This window comes from Procambarus clarkii, chromosome 80, assembly GCF_040958095.1.
Source record: "Procambarus clarkii isolate CNS0578487 chromosome 80, FALCON_Pclarkii_2.0, whole genome shotgun sequence".
NCBI classification, from domain to species: Eukaryota; Metazoa; Arthropoda; class Malacostraca; order Decapoda; family Cambaridae; genus Procambarus; species Procambarus clarkii.
The window spans coordinates 6,678,534-6,699,842 of record NC_091229.1 but is presented as its reverse complement, the minus strand read 5'-3'; the positions used below and the strand labels follow the sequence as shown (position 1 = coordinate 6,699,842).

Here is a 21,309-nt window from a genome sequence, read left to right as displayed (position 1 = left end):
TCCATACCTTTTCTCAGCTGCTCTTCTCACACTGACATACTCGTTCCTGGTTCTCTGGTATCTCTCTCTACTTTCTGGTGTTCTGTTATTACGGAAGTTCCTCCATGCCCTTTTGTTCTGCTCCTTTGCTTTCATACATTCCTTATTAAACCACGGATTCTTCCTTTGCTTCTCTGTTTTTTCCTGTCGGGCTGGGACAAACCTGCTTACAGCCTCCTGACATTTTTGGGTGACATAGTCCATCATGTCTTGTACGGACTTGGTTCCGAGTTCTGTGTCCCAATGTATATCCCATAGGAATTTATTCATTTCCTCATAGTTTCCCTTTCGGTACGCCAGCCCTTTGGTTCCCAGTTCTTTTTTGGGAGTGATAATTCCCAGCTCAACCAGGTACTCAAAGCTCAATACACTATGATCACTCATTCCCAAGGGGGCTTCCAACTTAACTTCCCTTATATCCGACTCATTTAGGGTAAATATCAGATCAAGCAAGGCTGGTTCATCCCCTCCTCTCATTCTTGTCGGTCCCTTAAACCCTGTGTGGCAGGGTTTTGTTTGTGTGTGGGTGGGTATGGGTGCGTTGTGGTGTTGCGTGACATGTCTGTCTCTCTCCATGTGTCCGGTGCGTGGGTGTTTTTTCTGCTTGGTGGCTGGCCGTCCTCTGTCTGTGGGGGTCGAGTTTGTGTGCTGGGTGACTGTGTTTGTTTCGTATGTGTTCCATTGTTGTGTGTTTTTTGTATGCTTGTGTTCATTGTCATTTTGTCTTGCTGCCTTGTGTTATGTGCTTTTCATTATGGTTCCTGTTGGCACGCCCCGTATGGGTGGCATGTGTTGTTTGTTTGTGTGTTTATGTTTTTTTACACTTTGTTCTGTTATCTGTGTCATTTTACTGTGTTATATCTTCCAATGTCGGTTTGTACTATACCGATTCCTTTATTTTTTACTATGTTATTTTACTACGTAATGCTAATGTGTTCTGTTTCCTTTATTTTATGTACTGTGCTGTGTATTGCTATGTTGTATTCCATTGTTATTTTCCTGCATTTCCTTACTATGTTGTATTTACAGTGTTATATTACCATGTTTGTTATTGTGTTCTCGTTTCTGTGGTGTGTTGTCTGCTGTTGTGTGGTGTGGTGCATGGTGCGTGTGTTTTGCGTTTGTGTTATTTTTTTATGTGTTTCTTTGTATGTGTATTCCTGTTTATAATTTACCCTTGGTTTTATTGTGCTCCTTGTGTGCTTTTGTCATTACTGACGCTTTTGGCGCGCCCCGTCTGGGTAGTGCTAATTTTGTTTTTATGTGTGTGTGTGTTCTTATGTGTTTTCTGTTATTTGTTTTCACTTTTGTGTTGATCAGTGTTACTTGTTATCTGTGTTGTTGTTATTCTGTGTTCTTTGTTATTCTGTGCTTTCCTGTTTATATGGTTACTATACGTTGTACTTGCTCTGTTTTAAAAATAAAAATAAAAAAAAACTCGCCAGGCCAACCGAGAAGCGTCCAATGGTAACACCAGCAGAGAGACCTCAGGAACGTCTGACCTGGCTGGTGGTTCGACCACGACTCCGCCCTCCCCTGGAATGGGGGTTGCAATGCAATCAAATTAGTAGGCTATCAATGACATGACAATGACTAATGGGGTTACTGGCACTCCAGCAACCCTCCACAATTAAATCACGTTACACAGTGTTAACACATCGTCCGTCGGACGAATCAACAATCAATAACAAATTGATTACGTTAATAACATAACTAAAAGTAATAACTTTTACGTTAACTTAATCTTGTCTTCTCACAGACAATCAAACTTACAACTGTCACTAGTAACTCGAAAGTTATACAAACACTCTACCCGTCGAACATTCAGTGAGTAATCCCCATTAATCCCTGTACTTCCAGACAGCTGATTAATTTCTGTACTAGTTACGTTAACTACGTTATCGGTTACTATCGCCCAACGATAGTTTACTCCAATTACAATGTCTGAAGTGCTAAGAGAACGGTAATCACTCGTTATTACCCTTGAACAATTAATTACTATCCCGAAGATCAATAATTAATTAATACAAATACGTAACCTTTCACACTGGGCTCAACAATTTACATTAATGGCATGAATTCTGTCTGAGCCTTCCTTAGTCAGACCAATTCAGGTAATTAATAACGAAAATTATTCACCACGTTTACGTTATTTTACAATGACAACTCTTCCCACGAGTCAATCAAATTACCTGTCCTCTGACAGATCAATAACCGACGTTATGTTAATGGAACAATGGAGCCTTCGTGTGAGTCGATATACATTGATCAAAGTTTATTACTTTGACTTCCTGGAACCTGTTAATTACCAGCCCACTGACAGATAATTACAACAAACAATACTCAGAATGGAGGATACAGCCCTCCCGGAATTCTATTATTCATGTCCGGCTTTTAGCTAGGCTCCCTGAGAGACTAACACAGCTTTTCCTAGGAAATAATTAACCCAAACGCATCATACGTTACTCAAATTGTTAAAGAACAATTTCTCTATAAGCAATGGGTGTTCCCTTGGTTACGTTACATTAATTGCCTTGTAATCACCTCACTGAATACCGGACATCGATGTCCTACCAGATAAACAGGAAAATATAACCCAAGTACTTGACTCAATGCCAGAGTTTCACCCACGACAATGATAAATCACAATAACAAATCACAGTGATTTGCTATACAATCTGGTTGCAATTACAATACCGCAGAACACCAGTAAATAACCCTCAGTGCTCTAACCCACAAGAACACGGCCCCACGATTTACTAACTGCAATTACACACACGGTGAGTGATCAACACTAGCAACAATCACCAACAATTACAACCCCTTGCAATAACACACACGGCAAGCGCTCTAATTCATATATATTAGAACACGGCACAATACTCTACTGTCCGGTTGCAATGACCAACCATGCCCTAATTACCTTTAAGAACACGGGCCCACACGTTGCAGTAACCACAGTAAATAACACTAAGACTACTCCAAGATGGCCGACCAAGGTGCTTTCCAAGATGGCTGGCGGCGTTGCCATCTTCTTCTTGAGGTTATCTTGAGATGATATCGGGGCTTTTTTAGTGTCCCCGCGGCCCGGTCCTCGACCAGGCCTCCACCCCCAGGAAGCAGCCCGTGACAGCTGACTAACACCCAGGTACCTATTTTACTGCTTGGTAACAGGGGCATAGGGTGAAAGAAACTCTGCCCATTGTTTCTCGCCGGCGCCCGGGATCGAACCCGGGACCACAGGATCACAAGTCCAGCGTGCTGTCCGCTCGGCCGACCAGCTCACTTGCCAGCCATGGCAATGAGGCTGGAGGCGTGGGAGGTAGGCTCCTGCCATGCTCCCAAGCCTCGCGCCACACAAGCAAATCCTCTGTCACAGCGCCCTCTCCAAAATGAAAGCTGTTGCTGGCTCTAACTCTGTCCACAAATGCGTCACAATGGCTATTGTAACATATTTGGATTGCTGATGACTGGCTTTCAGATGAGCCCTAACTCAAGATGATTCGGGTATGGGTTAACAAAACTAGGCCCGTGCACTTGCTAAGTGTACAAACTGCCACAGGCATAAAAACCAGGGGAAGTTTACTCTGGTGAAACCATCCCTTCACAGTCTTATAAGTTCATAAATAGGGATTGTTTTCGTTATCGAATGTGAAAGCATTGAATGCAAATTAACTTCTAATGGGCGTCTACCATATTTATTATTTATTTGAAATGTTTTTATCAGTATTTTAAATGAGTAAAATACTCCCTGACATCATGTAAGCGACAAAGAAGCAGTGAAACACGGTAGGAAAAGGATTAATCAAGTTGTATGGTTTTCAGTAAGGTTCAGCTGTTGAGGACCTGTTTCCGCCTCCGTGACAAAGAGTGGTGGCTGTGTGAGATGCCAACACCTTCCATCGACTTCCAGGTGAGCATCGCACACACCCTTTGTGTCACCAACACCTTCCTCTTTTACCATCTCTTCTTCAGGATTATATATATATATATATATATATATATATATATATATATATATATATATATATATATATATATATATATATATATATATATATATATATATATATGTCGTACCTAGTAGCCAGAACCCACTTATCAGCCTACTATGCAAGGCCCGATTTGCCTAATAAGCCAAGTTTTCATGAATTAATTGTTTTCGACAACCTAACCTACCTAACCAAACCTAACCTAACTTTTTCGGCTACCTAACCTAACCTATAACGATAAGTTAGGTTAGGTTAGGTAGGGTTGGTTAGGTTCGGTCATATATCTACGTTAATTTTAACACCAATAAAAAAAAATTGACCTCATTCATAATGAAATGGGTAGCTTTATCATTTCATAAGAAAAAAAATTAAGAAAATATATTATTTCAGGAAAACTTTGCTTATTAGGCAAATCGGGCCTTGCATAGTAGGCCAAGAACTGCATTCTGGCTACTAGGTACGACATATATATATATATATATATATATATATATATATATATATATATATATATATATATATATATATATATATATATATATATGTCGTACCTAGTAGCCAGAACTCACTTTTTGGCCTACTATGCAAGGCCCGATTTGCCTAATAAGCCAAGTTTTCTTGAATTAATATATTTTTTCAAATTTTTTTCTTATGAAATGATAAAGCTACCCATTTCATTATGTATGAGGTCAATTTTTTTTATTGGAGTTAAAATTAACATAGATATATGACCGAACCTAACCAACCCTACCTAACCTAACCTAACCTATCTTTATAGGTTAGGTTTGGTTAGGTAGCCGAAAAAGTTAGGTTAGGTTAGGTTAGGTAGCTTAGGTAGTCGAAAAACAATTAATTCATGAAAACTTGGCTTATTAGGCAAATCGGGCCTTGCATAGTAGGCTGAGAAGTGCGTTCTGGCTACTAGGTACGACATATATATATATATATATATATATATATATATATATATATATATATATATATATATATATATATAAATATATATATATATATATATATATATATATATATATATATATATATATATATATATATATATATATATATATATATATATATATATATATATAAATAATAATAAATAATATTATTAAATATGACCGAAAAAGTAAGATTAATAATTCTAACACGAATTTTCTCAATCTTTAGTACATTTCTTTTCACTGTTGGAGGTAAATCAAAAATCAATTCTCCAAAATTCATTTTTATTTCTAGTCTGACGCGACACGAGCGCGTTTCGTAAAACTTATTACATTTTCAAAGACTTTTAGTTTACAAATACACAACTGAATAGAACTTACGCATCTCCGATTTTATATCTACATTTGAGTGAGGTGGATGGGGTGAGGTGGCATTAATAGGGTATTAATTTCATCAACACACGACAGAACAAGAGGTGGCATTAATAGGGTATTAATTTCATCAACACAAGACAGAACACGAAACAATGGGTATTGAATAGAAGTGTTTGTAGAAAGCCTATTGGTCCATATTTCTTGATGGTTCTATATTGGAGCGGAGTCTTGAGGTGGGTAGAATATAGTTGTGCATTAATTGGCTGTTGATTGCTGGTGTTGACTTCTTGATGTGTAGTGCCTCGCAAACGTCAAGCCGCCTGCTATCGCTGTATCTATCGATGATTTCTGTGTTGTTTACTAGGATTTCTCTGGCGATGGTTTGGTTGTGGGAAGAGATTATATGTTCCTTAATGGAGCCCTGTTGCTTATGCATCGTTAAACGCCTAGAAAGAGATGTTGTTGTCTTGCCTATATACTGGGTTTTTTGGAGCTTACAGTCCCCAAGAGGGCATTTGAAGGCATAGACGACGTTAGTCTCTTTTAAAGCGTTCTGTTTTGTGTCTGGAGAGTTTCTCATGAGTAGGCTGGGCGTTTTTCTGGTTTTATAGTAAATCGTCAGTTGTATCCTCTGATTTTTGTCTGTAGGGATAACGTTACTATTAACAATATCTTTTAGGACCCTTTCCTCCGTTTTATGAGCTGTGGAAAAGAAGTTCCTGTAAAATAGTCTAATAGGGGGTATAGGTGTTGTGTTATTTGTCTCTTCAGAGGTTGCATGGCGTTTCACTTTCCTTCTTATGATGTCTTCGACGAAACCATTGGAGAAGCCGTTGTTGACTAGGACCTGCCTTACCCTACAGAGTTCTTCGTCGACTTGCTTCCATTCTGAGCTGTGGCTGAGAGCACGGTCGACATATGCGTTAACAACACTCCTCTTGTACCTGTCTGGGCAGTCGCTGTTGGCATTTAGGCACATTCCTATGTTCGTTTCCTTAGTGTAGACTGCAGTGTGGAAACCTCCGCTCTTTTCCATGACTGTTACATCTAGAAAGGGCAGCTTCCCATCCTTTTCCATCTCGTAAGTGAAACGCAGCACGGAACTCTGCTCAAATGCCTCCTTCAGCTCCTGCAGATGTCTGACATCAGGTACCTGTGTAAAAATGTCGTCAACATACCTGCAGTATATGGCCGGTTTCAAGTTCATGTCGACTAAGACTTTTTGTTCGATGGTACCCATGTAGAAGTTTGCAAACAGGACACCTAGGGGAGAACCCATGGCGACCCCATCTACTTGCTTATACATGTGTCCATCCGGGCTCAAGAAGGGTGCCTCTTTAGTACAAGCTTGGAGTAGTTTCCTCAGAATATTTTCTGGTATGTCAACGGGAGTACAGGCTGGATCACGATACACTCTGTCGGCTATCATCCCGATTGTCTCGTCCACAGGTACATTGGTAAACAGCGATTCTACGTCCAACGAGGCTCTTATCCCTGTGGCCCGTGTGCCCCGCAGTAAGTCAACAAATTCCTTTGGAGACTTCAGGCTGAAGGCGCAGGGAACATAAGGAGTCAGCAGGCCATTGAGTCGCTTCGCCAGTCTGTACGTGGGTGTGGGTATCTGGCTAATGATTGGCCGAAATGGGTTTCCAGGCTTGTGTGTCTTGACATTTCCATACGCATATCCAGGTTTATATTCCCCAATGATCTTTGGCAGGTGGAGTCCGGATTTCTTGGCGTTCACAGTTTCGATCAGTTTCGAGTCCTGGCTTTGTTGCTGTGGACTCTTCCCTTTCACAGTATATACTCAAATGCTCTAATCTTTCTAACAAACGTGACTTAACATAAGCTTTCCCCCTTCCATTTCTTTCTTTCTCTTTCCCTTTCTTTCTCTCTTCTTTCTTTTTCTGTTCATTGTCTTCTACGCTCCCTTGCTATCCTCTTCTTATTCCTATTACCATCTCCTTCGGTGGTTATAATAGGAGCTGCCTCGTATGGGCCAATAAGCCTGCTGCAGTTCTCATTACTACTATCCCCTACACCTGACTTTCCTCCTCAGCTCTCTCTTGCCTATTTAATTCCTGTCCCTACCTGTCCTCATCACAATCGACTTGAGAATGGTCCAGGACGGACCGAAACGTCGTCGTCTCTTCAATTTCTAGTGTGTGGTCTGGTCATCATCCATCGCCACTCCGGAGGCCAAGATGAGAGGGAGAGGCTCCTTCCCAAGAGGCCGGGCAATGGGCAGCACACTGGGAGCCTCCTCAGCTGCCTCACAGGGCTCCTCGGCAACCACTGAACGTTGCACCTGCCGGGACCCCCCACGCTTGGCATCCTTTTTCAGCACCAGCTTGATGCCTCGGGTCGCACCAGGATCCACACCATCCACGCCCGTAGGAGCAACCACCTCCCACTGCGGAGAACCTTCTGCAGGAGAAAGAACAGGAGGTAAATTAGACGCACAATCATCGTCAACAGCCGACACATGGTCATTAGCCACCACCAGCGTCGTAGAGCACGAGGCACCCGGAATCGCCACACCATCTCCCGAAGCTCCACCCGCGTCGTAGTCCTCCATATCAGCCCAAGCAGTAGAAGAGCGCCTAGAACGCTTGGGCACTGGAAGCACATCCTCACAGCCGGAGGCGGACCCAGAACCACGGCCCTCACGAACCGGGCGAACCAACGCCCGTCGCAGTACTTCAGCAGCCTCAGCCACATGGGGAACCGGGCCGCACACAACAGGATGCTCCGCAGCACCCCCAACACCCAACACAGCCGGAACACCTGGCGAGGGCGCAGGACCAGGCGCAGCAGCAGGAGTCGAGGAAGACGTAGACGCACTCGGCTGAGGGGCAACAAGCACAGGGGGCATGTTGGGTGACGCAGGAGGGGCCGCATCAGCAGCGACTGGGACCTGCTCCACTTCATCTCCGGAATCCACGCCCTGAGGGAGCGGCGGGAAATCCTCCTCCCGGAATAAGTTAACGGGCGCAGCAGGTGTCTCAGAGCACCCGGCAGCCTGATGCCCCAACTGGCCACCCCGGAAACAAGTACGGGGCTGCCGGGCATAGTACACCCGAACGTAGTAGCCCAGCAGCCGGACAGAAGATGGGATATCCGACCGCAGGCGCATACCTAATGTACGGACATTCGTCTGCTTCCCAGCATACTTCCCCGAGGACAGCTTGTTCACCCGCACACTGATGACTGCACCATACCTCCCGAAGAAGCGCCGGAGAAGGTTTTCAGGGAACTCCAGGGGCGCACCGTGCACACTGACATATGTCAGGGCACCACTTCGGTCCGAGATCGAAACGGAGCCGGCGCCATCCGGCAACTGCAATGAACGCCCCTCGTTCCGCCGGAGGAAGTCCCGATACTCCTCCTCCCCCACGAACTTGACAATCACCCGGTGGGCCGTAACAAGCTCAACTCCATACACAGCTTCCACCGGGACACGAAGCATGTCACACATAACTAACTCAATGGCCGGATAACCAGCCTTACACGTGAATTCCAGTCCCACGGAATTTACCCTCAACACAGGAGGAATAGCCAGGCCCCCCATGGCAAAACGGCCACGTCAGCACGCAGCCAGGCAGGCAACAACACTCAGTGTCATAGTAGACAAATGGAATGCATTAGGAAGTGATATGGTGGAGGCTGACTCCATACACAGTTTCAAGTGTAGATATGATAGACCCCAATAGGCTCAGGAACCTGTACACCTGTTGATTGACGGTTGAGAGGCGAGACCAAAGAGCCAGAGCTCAACCCCCGTAAGCACAATTAGGTGAGTACACTGGAAGTACTTCCACAATAATCAACTGCCAGGAAAATCCCTGGTGTTACTTACATACAGACATTCTTTATGTGTGCACTTATGACCAGTACTGGACTTCTTCTCCTGCAGAAGTTTACTCTACATGGAATAAGAATCACCTAGAATGAATTTCCTAAAATCCTACCAGAGTGGAATATAACCACTAGGACAGCCCACTCAGTCCTTGGCTAATATATGTATAATCTGTTCCCATGTGTACACACACACACACACACAAATGTAAACCTGCCTACACAGGTAAAATCCCTGTAGACTGACAAGAACGTCAATAAAGGTGAAAATCCCACGCGCCCGCACTTCTCTTCACCTCTACAGGTGCTTGGAGACAATGCTGGTGGACTACCTGACCCTCGAATCCAGGCATAGAGATAATAATCATCAAAAATCACACAGGGTACTTACTTCATTTACACAGCTGGATTATTCACGTACATACCCAAGTGTCCTACCATACCCAAGCACCTATTGTAGGTGGGTAGTCACAGCGGCTGGGCTAAGGTGGTAGACTAGGAGGGAGTCTCGCGTGGCTCGGTGCGTTTTCGTAGCCTTACTCACAGCACACGGCGCAGTTCCGTACCCTTACCAGCGAAGCGAGGTGTTCGTACACAAATGGCGATTCTCACGAAATTCCCTCGAATTTCTATGGGAAAACCTGCCCCCAGAACACTTGACAAGATATTAACCTTTCACTCTACTGCTACAGAACACTAGCAGGTGGTCAGAATGTCTGATTAATCATTGGAATTGGGCCCCACGAATCTGGTAACTGCTCGTATGCTACTTTACCCACGTTCCACGATTTTGTTTCTACACTCCCTTGCTATCCAACCTAAATACGACGAGTTCCCAGATTCTGCTACGTTGTATGGACTCTCGTCGATGTTGCTGGTAGCTGGAGATGTATAGTAGCCAACTGCCACGACGCTCTTTACTCAATTTGGCCGAATGAGCAAAGGAGGAAATCAGGCAAGGGCGGAGGCAGGGTGGCAGAATGCGTCTTGAGGCAAGACGCCGGCATCTTCCCGGGTCCTCCTCAAGCGAACCACTCAAAGGAAGGCACACAGCTGCCTAGCCTCTTAGCCAGTCAGAGACGAGCTTGCATTGCCGCAGGGGCGATCCCAAGATGGCCGAACAAAATGGCCAGCTGGCATTGCGATGGTAGCAAGTGGTCCACCCTCGCCTCCACGCTTCGCGCCTTCCCATGCAAACCCTGTCTACCTCCAAGCTCTACAAAACAAAAGCTGTTGCTCGCTCTAACACTTTGCACATATATGCAACAACGGCCATTGTAGCATATTTGGAATCCTGAAGACTCAGGCTCTCAGATGAGCCCAAACTCGAGATGATTCGGTATGGGTTACCAGAACTAGTCCCGTGCACGTGAAGTGCACGTGCTGAGTGCCACGGCACGTAAAACAAGTGGAAAGTTTAGCTAGTGTTAAACCATCCCCTCACAGGCAGCACCCTATTGGTCAACAATGCCACACACCTGGTACTGACCAATCAACAAGCAGCTGGCGCGGCTACCACAATGCATTGTGTACTCGTCTCATCCAGCGGTAAAGCTCTCCTCCCTCCTCCATATTTTCCTGGCCGAAAAAGCCTAAAGCCATTTTCAAAACAATGAGAATCATAATTGCTGTCAACTGACAGTTCAGGCTACTCCTAAAATATACAAAATCTCTTCCCCATGCTTCAAGGTATATACAATTCAGGGTCATATGATTCTTATAAGCGGGATATAGGTTAAAAGGGCCTGAATTCCGTAACTACACACAATTGCTTCTTCAGCTTCTTCTTCTTCTTCTTGATAGTAGGTGCAGTTTGCATGAAGGGTTTGTCCTCCCGATGACTGCACTAGTACAGATGTTGGTAGAGGCGTTTATGTTGAAGATGATAAGAGTTTTAAAAGTGCTTGTTGCGTTGTGCTGTAGACAGAGGAGCGGCGACTAGAACAGAGGTGTATGTTAGAGGGAGACTTGCCGCACCGTAGGGCGGTGTGTTGTGTTTATGGTGTCAGCTGATCCTTGGTGTTGCGACGAGGCAGTTGTTTTCTGTGTTTAGCTGTTGGTGGCGCCAGGTATAAATGTGGCGCGGGTCAGATGTGACCCAATTTGTTGGTCGATTGGAGATATTTAGCCAGTGCTTTGACTATTTGGTATTTTTCTTGTAACGAGTGGTCACCGCCTCCTAATATATGCTCGATGGTAAAGGGTATTTTAAGTGAGATAAGTACTTGTTTGAAATTTACTCTGGCACTATAGTGTCGGAAGCAATGTAGGAGATAGTGTTCGACTGTTTCAGGCACCTGACAGTGGATGCAGAGTTCGTTGATGTCTGTTCTGTACTTAGAGCTGTGTGCTGCTAGTTTGGTGTGTCCCAGCCTTAATCTGGTCATCGCTATATCAATTTCTCTGCATTTATATCTGACATGTTTCCAAGTTTCCCATTTCTTTTTAATGGACCCATAGTACAAAGGTGAGCATGACGTTTTCCATTTCGTCGCAAAATCTTGGGTGATGGTATTTATGAAGGCTCTTTTACGTGCAACATGGGGAATTGGATGACGGGTAATGTGAGGTGTGTTGTGCATTGATTTGGCTAGTTGATCTACTAGTTCATTATGGAGAATACCACAATGCGCTGGGACCCATTGGATAGAGGTATCATAACCGTTCAAACGATGTTCATGAAGAAGTTGAAGACATGGGTAAACAAACTCCTTGCACGTTTTTGAAGAGTACGTAATTGCTTGAATCGCACTCTTGGAGTCACTGCAGATTGTATATGTCCCGATTGGTAATGTTGTGATTATTTGGAGAGCTTGATATAAGGCATATAATTCAGCTGTGAAAACAGATAGTTGGTTTGGTAATCGCCATCCCTGCTTGAGATGGTATTCCGGTATCCATACAGCGCTAGTGACCGAGGGTACGTTGTTCATGATGATGCGAGATCCATCTGTATAAATCGCTGTGGTATTTGGGTAGCAATTTTCATTGTTGAGAGAAAGACTGAGGCTATGGCTGAGTTTGGTGCAGACTTTGGAATGTTGTCTTCGAGTTGTATTGATGTATTAGGAGTTGTATAAAGCCAGGGTGGAATAGGGGGAACAGTAAGTTGGGTTTCCGAGTTTTGGAGTAGAGAGGTCTTTATTGAGGTTATTTGTAGCCCGTGTGAGGAAAGGTTGTGAGTGATTGGTTGGGAAGTGGGGGTTATGTGGGTTAACTGTTGGGTTAATTTTTGATCTGTATGGGTGTGTCTGGTGAGCAGTGGTACAGAGTGACAGATAGTTGGCACACATTATGTCTCGTCTGGTGGCTAGGCTTGTGAGGCCCGTTTCCCCGTAAAGACCGAGGATAGGAGTGGAACGCATTGCGCCACATATAAGTCGCATGGCATTGTTTTGGATGACCTCTAGGCTCTGTAGGTTAGTAGGCGCAGCCGACGCATATGCTTGGCAACAATAGTCTAGTTGGCTGCGAATGTAGGTTGTATAGAAACGGAGCAGGATTTTATGGTGTGCTCCCCAGGTGGTGCCAGTGAGGGCTTTCAGTATGGCGAGTCGGGGTTGTGTCGTCTGTTTAAGGTGTTGAATGTGTGCTTTCCAGGTAAGTGAGGGCGAGTCTAAGTGCATGCCAAGATATTTATGTTCTCGTACGTGTTGGATGGGAGTGTTGTGTATTGTGAGGGTGGGTAGATAAACAAGTCTTTTTTTAGAGAAAATTTGATAATAGGTTTTGGTAGTACTAACTTGAAGGCCCCATTGTTGTGTCCAATCTATGAGGTGATCAAGTACTGTTTGCATTGTTGAGACTGTATTAGGTAAGGCGTTGTCTGAATAATACAGTGTTAAGTCGTCGGCGTACGCCGAGAGGTTAACAGGATGGGTGTTAGGCAAATCTGTTAAGAATGCAGCAAAAAGGGTTGGGCTTAGTATGGAGCCTTGTGGGACACCCGTTTGTATTGGGATGTCATCGGAAAACTCGCCTTGTATATAGACTTTAGAGGTCCTGTTCGTAAGATAGGATTTTAACCATAAAAGTAATCTTCCTTGTACGCCTAAACGCCCACAGGGAAGAATACTTGTATGGTTAAAATCCTATCTTACGAACAGGACCAAAGGCCTGAAAATCGGTTTCTCCTCAAACTCTTTAAATATTTTTGTAGATAGTCTACATGGTAATTGCCCCAACTTTTCCTAATGGATCAACATAGTAACATGAACACAAAAAATAAATATAATTTTTTTTAATAAATTGACAATTTTACATTTTCAAATAAAAATGTAAATTGTAAAATGTCACCAATTGTAGTTTTTTTTTTAATATTCATATGTACAGAAATGTGTCAAAGACATGCACTCCATGTATGTGTTCATATTCATTTACATATATTAATAATTAAAAACCTAAATCTTATGATTGCACACAGGACACAGTTTGCCTTTAAATATTTACATGGTAATCACTTATTTGCTGTTGGTAAAAGTTTATTAGTTCCAATTGTGGGCGCCCAGCACGTCCAGACACTGGGTGGTGATGTACCAGACATGGTCCTCATCTTCTTACTAAGGTCCTAGATGGGAAAACAAGAGACGCAGGATAATTTGTTGTTGTTAATGAGGGATGGTTACTGGAGGCCTGAGGAAGCTATTGTGATCCCCATGTATGCGTGGGAGTTTACACTTTTGTGATAGGCCTAAAACAACCCTGGTTGTGGTGTACACTATCAATGAAACAACCCTGGTTATGGTGTACACTATCAATGAAACAACCCTGGTTATGGTGTGCAGTTTAAGGGTTAATAATCCTTCATAGGTAGATAGGCCTTAATCCCAAAACCACTAGCACACTAGACCACTAGCCCTTACCATCAATAGCGGGAACTCAACCCTATTAGCACAAGTGGTTCAGAGTTTCCTATATTGTTTTTTAGTGAAAACGTTTCATCGATAAATTTATACTAATTTGGACATTCTGTATGTTACATTTAAGCAGCAGTGTCATGTTTATACAGGTGTGATGAACCTCAATAATATTCCAGCATAAGGCCGATGAGGGGCATACAAGAGGCTGCAAATGAATTTTGTAAATTAGTAATCATAGTTCTGTGATCAGGTCATTCATATGGAGACGCTGTAATGTGAATATATTTACCGGTCATAATTACAGATTCCTCAAGCGCACGAATCATCTAAAAAAAACTGGAACATTTTAAAAACTGAAAATTATTAAGGAAAATGATTATGTAACACATTACTGAGTTTTATTGTTGAAGTGATGTTTGGAAGAGCTTTAGAGCCCATTTAGTCTTCAAGCGCTAGACCTTATGCGCTCAATTCACCTTTATTATTTAGGTTAACTAACAAATGTTTGTAATAGCTTTATCCACTTAAGGTTATCTAACAAATGACTTTATAGCTTTATCCACTTAAGGTTAAGTAGCAACTGAATTAATAGCTTTATCCACTTAAGGTTAAGTAACAAATGACTTAATAGCTTAGATCAACGGACATTGGGGTTAGGTTTATCCAACAGTGTCATTTTGATGAAACACTGATCCTTACGTTAATTTCGACTACTATTTTGGTTAACTAATGGAGGTCAATGGGTTAATTAGTGAAAGGCTGGTCTAATTATCTCCTTAAATTTTTATGGTTCATTATGTTTTATTAAGCAACTCAGGCCCCTTAATAAAACATTTTTTTTCTAGAATAATTGATACATCGCTCTATTATCTGGATAAACCTTAGCCTTTGTTTCATATGACTGTATTTCTGAACAAATTATTGTTACTTTATCTCTCAGGTTGTTGAAGGGTCAGATCCACTTAAGGAAACACAGTCACTGATACACATGCCTACAAATTTGACCGATGGACCTCTGTGGCGCGTTCGACTTCTATCATCTACCCCTGAAGACCTTCCTCCTCGGCCAGAGATAAACGAAAAATTTCCATATCGGAACACAGTGATATTTGAGTGCCAACATGCAGCAATTGATGCTGGTGATATCATAATGATTATTCGTTGGTTCCATAAAATCATTGATGACATGCTAAGCGGAAAGCCCATTGATGATTTGCAATTTGATCAACTTGCAGACCACAGTCAGACATCAGAAATTACCCAACAAATAAAATCGGCTCTTGAAAATGATCCTGAGCGGTTGAGCTCATTAATTAAACTTAAAAAACAAGAGCCTGCCACTTCTGTCCTCATTGAAGCTTTCGGAGCCCCAGAACCATCTCAGGCAGAGACAAAATACTTGGAAAATGTTTTTCTGAATATCTCAGATGTTGATAAGTTTCATGCCAAGTGTCAGTCTGAAAATATTTCGTTCAATTCAGGATTTACGAGTGTAATTAACACGGCTCTTGTTGAGGTAGTAATGGAGGCTGGCTTTACACGAGACGCCTACAATATTAGGAGTCGTATTCCCATTGATATGCGTCGTTACATGAAAGATTACTCCAAGACCTTCCTTTCGGGTTTCCATGGTGCTCCAATGTTTCAGAGCATTTCAACACCTTACAATGTTAAAGATCATTTCTGGATGTATGCAAAGCAGCATGATGTTCAGTTTCAGAATAACTTGAAGAAAAAATCATTTATTGAAGATATGATCATTGAGAGAATGCTTCGGCCAGCTGATTTTTCTCCTGAGAAATTCTTTGCAAATCCACAACCTATTACGAGAGACTATTTGTTTACAAATATGTTTAAACATTTTTCCAGAACATACGGAGTAGGTAAACATGTTCAGCTAACAGATTTTAAAAGTTATGTAAATATTCATGCTCTTGACGTTACATTCGTCTGCGCCTTATTCCAAATATGTGAAGAGATCCGCTTTGATGTCTGGTACTCGTCACGGGGATTAACAAAAAATACAGCACAAAACATTGCTGACAAAACTGTTTCAGTCTTCAGTGAAATTTGTGAAAATATATAATGTTTAGATGTCAGATCAAGGAATTCCTTCATATGTAAGAAATCATAGATGTCAAGAGTGGGTCACTTTGGGGGTTAAATAGCCAAATTACATTTCAATATTTACTGTAACATTTCGACGTATATGTACTTAGTTATGTGTCATGTAAAATTGGCTCCAGCAAGTCAGTGATAGATAGTAAGTGCTCTCAAAACATAAAGCCTCATTATCCAGCCTATCCACCTGTTTTGGTGAGTACTAATAGTAACGATGAGGTCATTGCTATATATGCCGATGTACAACGAAATTAAAGAGTAGAAATCTGAACTAATGAGTTGAACAAACCGGAAAATTATTTTTTACTTGTGTTGCTTTGACACACACCCTCATGTGATGACTATTGTGCATCTGGGGGTTCCAAGAATTATCCTCATGGCTTCATTTCTAATTCTCTCTAACGCTTTACTCCTATTGCTAGAGAGACTCATAAGGTGCAGGGCAATGTAGTCCAATAGTGACATGATGGACATGTAGAACATTCTGGCATTTTTTACATTGATAGAGGTGACTTGATCATTAAGTTTTTTTCTTTTTTTGAGATATATACAAGAGTTGTTACATTCTTGTACAGCCATTTGTACATTCTTGTACAACGCGTAGCGTTTCGGGCAGGTCCCTGGAATACGATCCCCGCCGGGAAAAATCGTTTTTACAACCAAGTACCTATTTTACTGTTGAGTTAAACAGAGGCTACAGTTAAGGATTTGCGCCCAGTAAATCCTCCCCGGCCAGGTAAATCCTCCCCATGACAGAGCGCTCGCGGAACGCCAGGCGAGTGTCTTACCACTGCACCACGGAGACTGGTGGTGTCAGTCAGTTTTCCTTAAAATTCATTTCAATTTTAATTTTGTTGACCAAATACACAAAATATCATCACCCTAAGTAAACCAAGAAATAATTCTGGGGGTAATTTTACAAATAAATTTCTTTAAAACATTTCTTATACAGATTTGAAGAAATAGTTTTTCTTTCGAATTAATTTTTTCTTTCGATTAATTTATCATCAGTAATGATTTGGAACATTCTTTAATTTGTTAAAAGTCATTTAACTAAAGATCATATAAATCCACCGAACTAGTCAAATGCGAATAAGAAATAGTACCAAAGTGTGGGGACAAAATTTTAGCGAGCCACTTAGAAAGCTCAAAGATAATGGGTCCCACAAAACTTATAATAGGCCTTGTGGTATAATTAGGCTTATGAGTCTTGATTAAATGGAATGACAATAACTATTGGATAAAATTTGTGTGGATCCCTTCCCTTGCAGGTGGAAAACATGAATTTGTAGATCGATTGGATAATGAGGCTTGCAGGAAAGAAAATATTGATTATGACTTTGGACTATCTAATGCAATTATTAGAAGCATACAAATTAAAGAAATTAATTCAGATTTAGAAGAACTAAGAAATGCCCAGAGACCTGAAAGCTGCAGTATTAAAAGGTTTGACAATTTTTGTAATAATAGGTATTTGTATGTCAGCACAGTAACCGGACCAGGCAATGTGATGTAGTCATTACCCGAATTCGCCTTGGCTATAGGCACATCTGGCAGGTTAGTGTGGCTGAGGCACTACCAGAATATTCCGATTGAAAACAAACCTTCAATGCATTCACTAGAACACTATACTGTTGAATGTGAAACCGTAAAAGATTTTAGACCACCTGGCCTATTGTACCACCAACTGTGTAACTATTTCATTGAATCTGGTGTACTGGACGACATCCTAAAAATTTATCCAAAATTTGCTTGTCCATTTTAAATAACGACTTATATATATATATATATATATATATATATATATATATATATATATATATATATATATACATGGTAAGAAGAGATGCAGTACTTTGTGCCGTACATCGCCATTTCCGGCCCCTCTACCCGTTCATACTATCGTGCTACAGTGGCGAGTCAAAACTACTCTTTGGTGAACATGAAATCAGATCATGTGAAGGTGTTCAGCAAGGTGATCCTCTTGCTCCCCTTCTTTTCTGCTTAGTCTTAAAAGAAATCACCGAAAGCTTGTCCAGCGAGTTCAACATCTGGTTTTTGGATGATGGCACTATAGCTGGCACCGTAGACCACCTCTTGTCAGATATCAGGAAAATAAGGGAGCAAGAAGTAAGCCTGGGTCTCGTCCTGAACCCTTCCAAGTGTGAAGTAGTCTCCTCCAACCCAGACATCGTAGCTAGAATAAGGTCTGCCTTGCCTGGAGCCCATGTCATTAGGGCCGAGAACAGCACCCTCCTTGGAGCTCCCCTCGGGTCTAACGCCATTGAGGAGATCCTCGACAAGAAAATCGCAGACCTTAGGAGGATGGAAGACAGAATAGGTGACATCGATGCCCACGATGCTTTTTATCTCCTCACCAAATGCCTATCCCTTCCGAGGCTAACCTACTTTCTGAGGTGCGCCCCATCTTACAACAACCCAAAGCTTGACGAGTATGACCTCCTACTGAAGACCATGCTGGAAAAAGTTGTTAACCTCTCTCTCAACGAATGCCAGTGGAAACAAGCCACTCTTCCTGTCAGGCTCGGTGGCTTGGGTGTCCGCACCGCCACCCAAATTGCAGTCCCAGCCTTCCTGTCTTCCTCCTCAGCATCAGATGACCTGGTTAAGGAAATTCTACCTGACACCCTGAGTGATGTAGCGGGGATACAGGACCCCCACTACACGGAATGTGACACGAAATGGGGTGCCATGACAGACCCAGCACTCAGACCAGCCATGCCGAAAGCCAAGAAACAATCCAGTTGGGACAGCCCCATTGCAGACAAAGAAGCCACAGCTTTGCTGGAGGCAGCAACAACCCCCAGTGATCGTGCACGCCTCACAGCTGTGCAGGCTCCCCATGCAGGGGACTTCCTTCTGGCAGTCCCTATGTCTGCGACAGGCACACGTCTTGATCCGCAGGAGCTCCGTATTGCAGTCGCTCTCCGCCTTGCTGCCCCTATCCACACTGTTCACAGGTGTATTTGCGGCGAGGCAGATGCTGACGAATATGGATTGCATGGCCTGCACTGTGGAAAATCGGGTGGTTGGCACACTAGACACGACGAAGTCAACGACATCATTAAAAGAAGCCTTGCCTCTGCTCAGTGTCCAGCGGAGAGAGAGCCCCGCAACCTACTGAACCGTGACTCTGTTAGCTTTGCCGGCCGACCAGACGGAATCACACTGCGTCCGTGGAAGGGTGGCAGGCAGTTAGCATGGGACTATACTTGCGTATCCACCCTGGCAACGACATACATCACCCTCTCTGCCGGCACGGCAGGAGCCGCAGCGACACACAGAGAAAAACAAAAGTCAGTCAAGTACAGGCAATTAGATCAAAGGTACAATTTCGTTCCAATAGGGTCTGAGACCCTAGGCCCATGGGGTGAGAGTGCAAGAAGGTTTCTTAAGGATCTTGGTTCCAAGCTCATTGACACCACAAGAGACCCTAGAGCAGCAAGTTTTCTCTTTCAGCGCCTCAGTGTCGCGATCCAGAGGGGAAATGCCCGCTGCATCCTCGGTTCCTGCCCGGCGTCGGAGGAGTTCGAGGAAATCTACAGCCTCTAGGAAGCGAACTTTTTCTTGTGTCCTCTTAATGTTCATTTTTTGTATAAAATCAGATATGTAACTGTATAACCTTGCATAATAAAGTGTACATCATAATAAAAAAAAAGGGGGTGGTAGGAGAAGTGAACACTCTTTCGTATTCAGAGTTAAATGTCAAGTTTTTCCCTGAGTGCTCTGTGTTCCCTTCTCTGAGGCTGTGGGTCCCTATAATTACACCAGTGGTGGTACCCCCTATATATATATATATATATATATATATATATATATATATATATATATATATATATATATATATATTGTGAGAGTTTGTTTGAGAATTTGTGGAATAAAATGAAATTGGTATGAGGAATTTTAGCTCGGAAAATTTCTAAGAATTTTCTTTATTCTTTAACCTTTATTCCTGTCGTGATATTCAGTTAGGTCGCCTGAGGAAGGACTTGCTTAGCTAACACACCAGTGTAGTAAACAGCTCATTCCTCACTTTGGGACAATGTATGAACAATTGACTAGGCCCGAGCAAACGCCGAGACCCTAATGAAAATTGAAATCCCCTCTCTTAGGCCGCCGACCTTCGCCTTCGCCGAAGCGAATCTAACGAGTAAGTCAAGGGATCTCACAACAATAATTTATTGTTGTGTGGTGCCGTATATTTGATCCAAAGCTCAGAACTAGTCTCAACTTTATTAGTCGAGTGTGAAGAACATTTGCATAACAATAATAATGTGTGGGGGTGTAACGAAAAGACAGTGTTAACCATAACAACTTAGTTTATTCAATAAAGTACTAACTACTACAACAAAACAAAAAGAAATGTCAATGACGTTACTCGAAATCCTTCCTATGACACTATCAATGACAGCTAGACACCAGCCCCTCAGACTGCATAATGAACTAACTCGAACATAAGCGTGACCACAGAGGAATCAACAAGTGTTACGAACCCGGATCCAGCGTCCGAGCAAGGAGCAGTAACAACTACGCCATCTGTGGGTCAGCTCCCGAAACCCCCGCCAAACGAACGACGACACCGGATGAGGACGGCGAATATCGGCCACAAGGGCCAGTTTCCAGTCCTGTGCAGCTCACAACACAGCCGCTCCTGACCTCTGGTGAGGTGGTGCTCCGACGACAGCGCCATCTATGGACTGGATACGTCAGGTGTTTGCGCCCGAGCCCGTAAGTGAGGTGTATTAGTGTCCCGGTTATTGATGACGTGTCTGTTTACAGAGTCGACCTGGGACCACTGTGTTGATGGTTGAGTGAGTCTATCCGAGGCAGCCAGTCTCCATACTGTGAACCTTGCTGCAGCTGTTGTGACGTCGTCCCCCCGGAAGAACACTGTGGTGTGTTAGCCTGCCAGTGGAGTGGCAGTGAAAGGATTTACCCGGGACCGACTGTTGGAGACGATCATCCACTGGGGTATTGAGGACAGGAGGGTGATTGGTGATATCACACGAGACTCCTGTCTAGGGCGTACCCATTATATCGTTCGTGGAGTGGCCGTACCAGCCTTGGTGGCTCAGTACCTGCCAGCAGACCAGCTGGACGTGT

At 43.0% G+C, this 21,309-nt stretch overlaps 1 protein-coding gene across 3 annotated transcripts in view; it reads left to right on the top strand.

Annotated features, from left to right (window-relative positions):
• Window positions 1-16,456, top strand: part of LOC123748539 (uncharacterized) — a 122,958-nt gene extending 106,502 nt beyond the window's left edge. For all 3 annotated transcript variants that reach the window (XM_069314727.1, XM_069314726.1, XM_069314728.1), the window contains 2 exons: window positions 3,865-3,952; window positions 15,005-16,456. In XM_069314727.1, the coding sequence (XP_069170828.1) occupies window positions 3,865-3,952; window positions 15,005-16,150 (1,234 nt within the window). In that variant the 3' untranslated portion in view covers window positions 16,151-16,456. The remainder of the gene's footprint in view (window positions 1-3,864; window positions 3,953-15,004) is intronic.
• The last annotated feature ends 4,853 nt before the right edge of the window (window positions 16,457-21,309 follow it).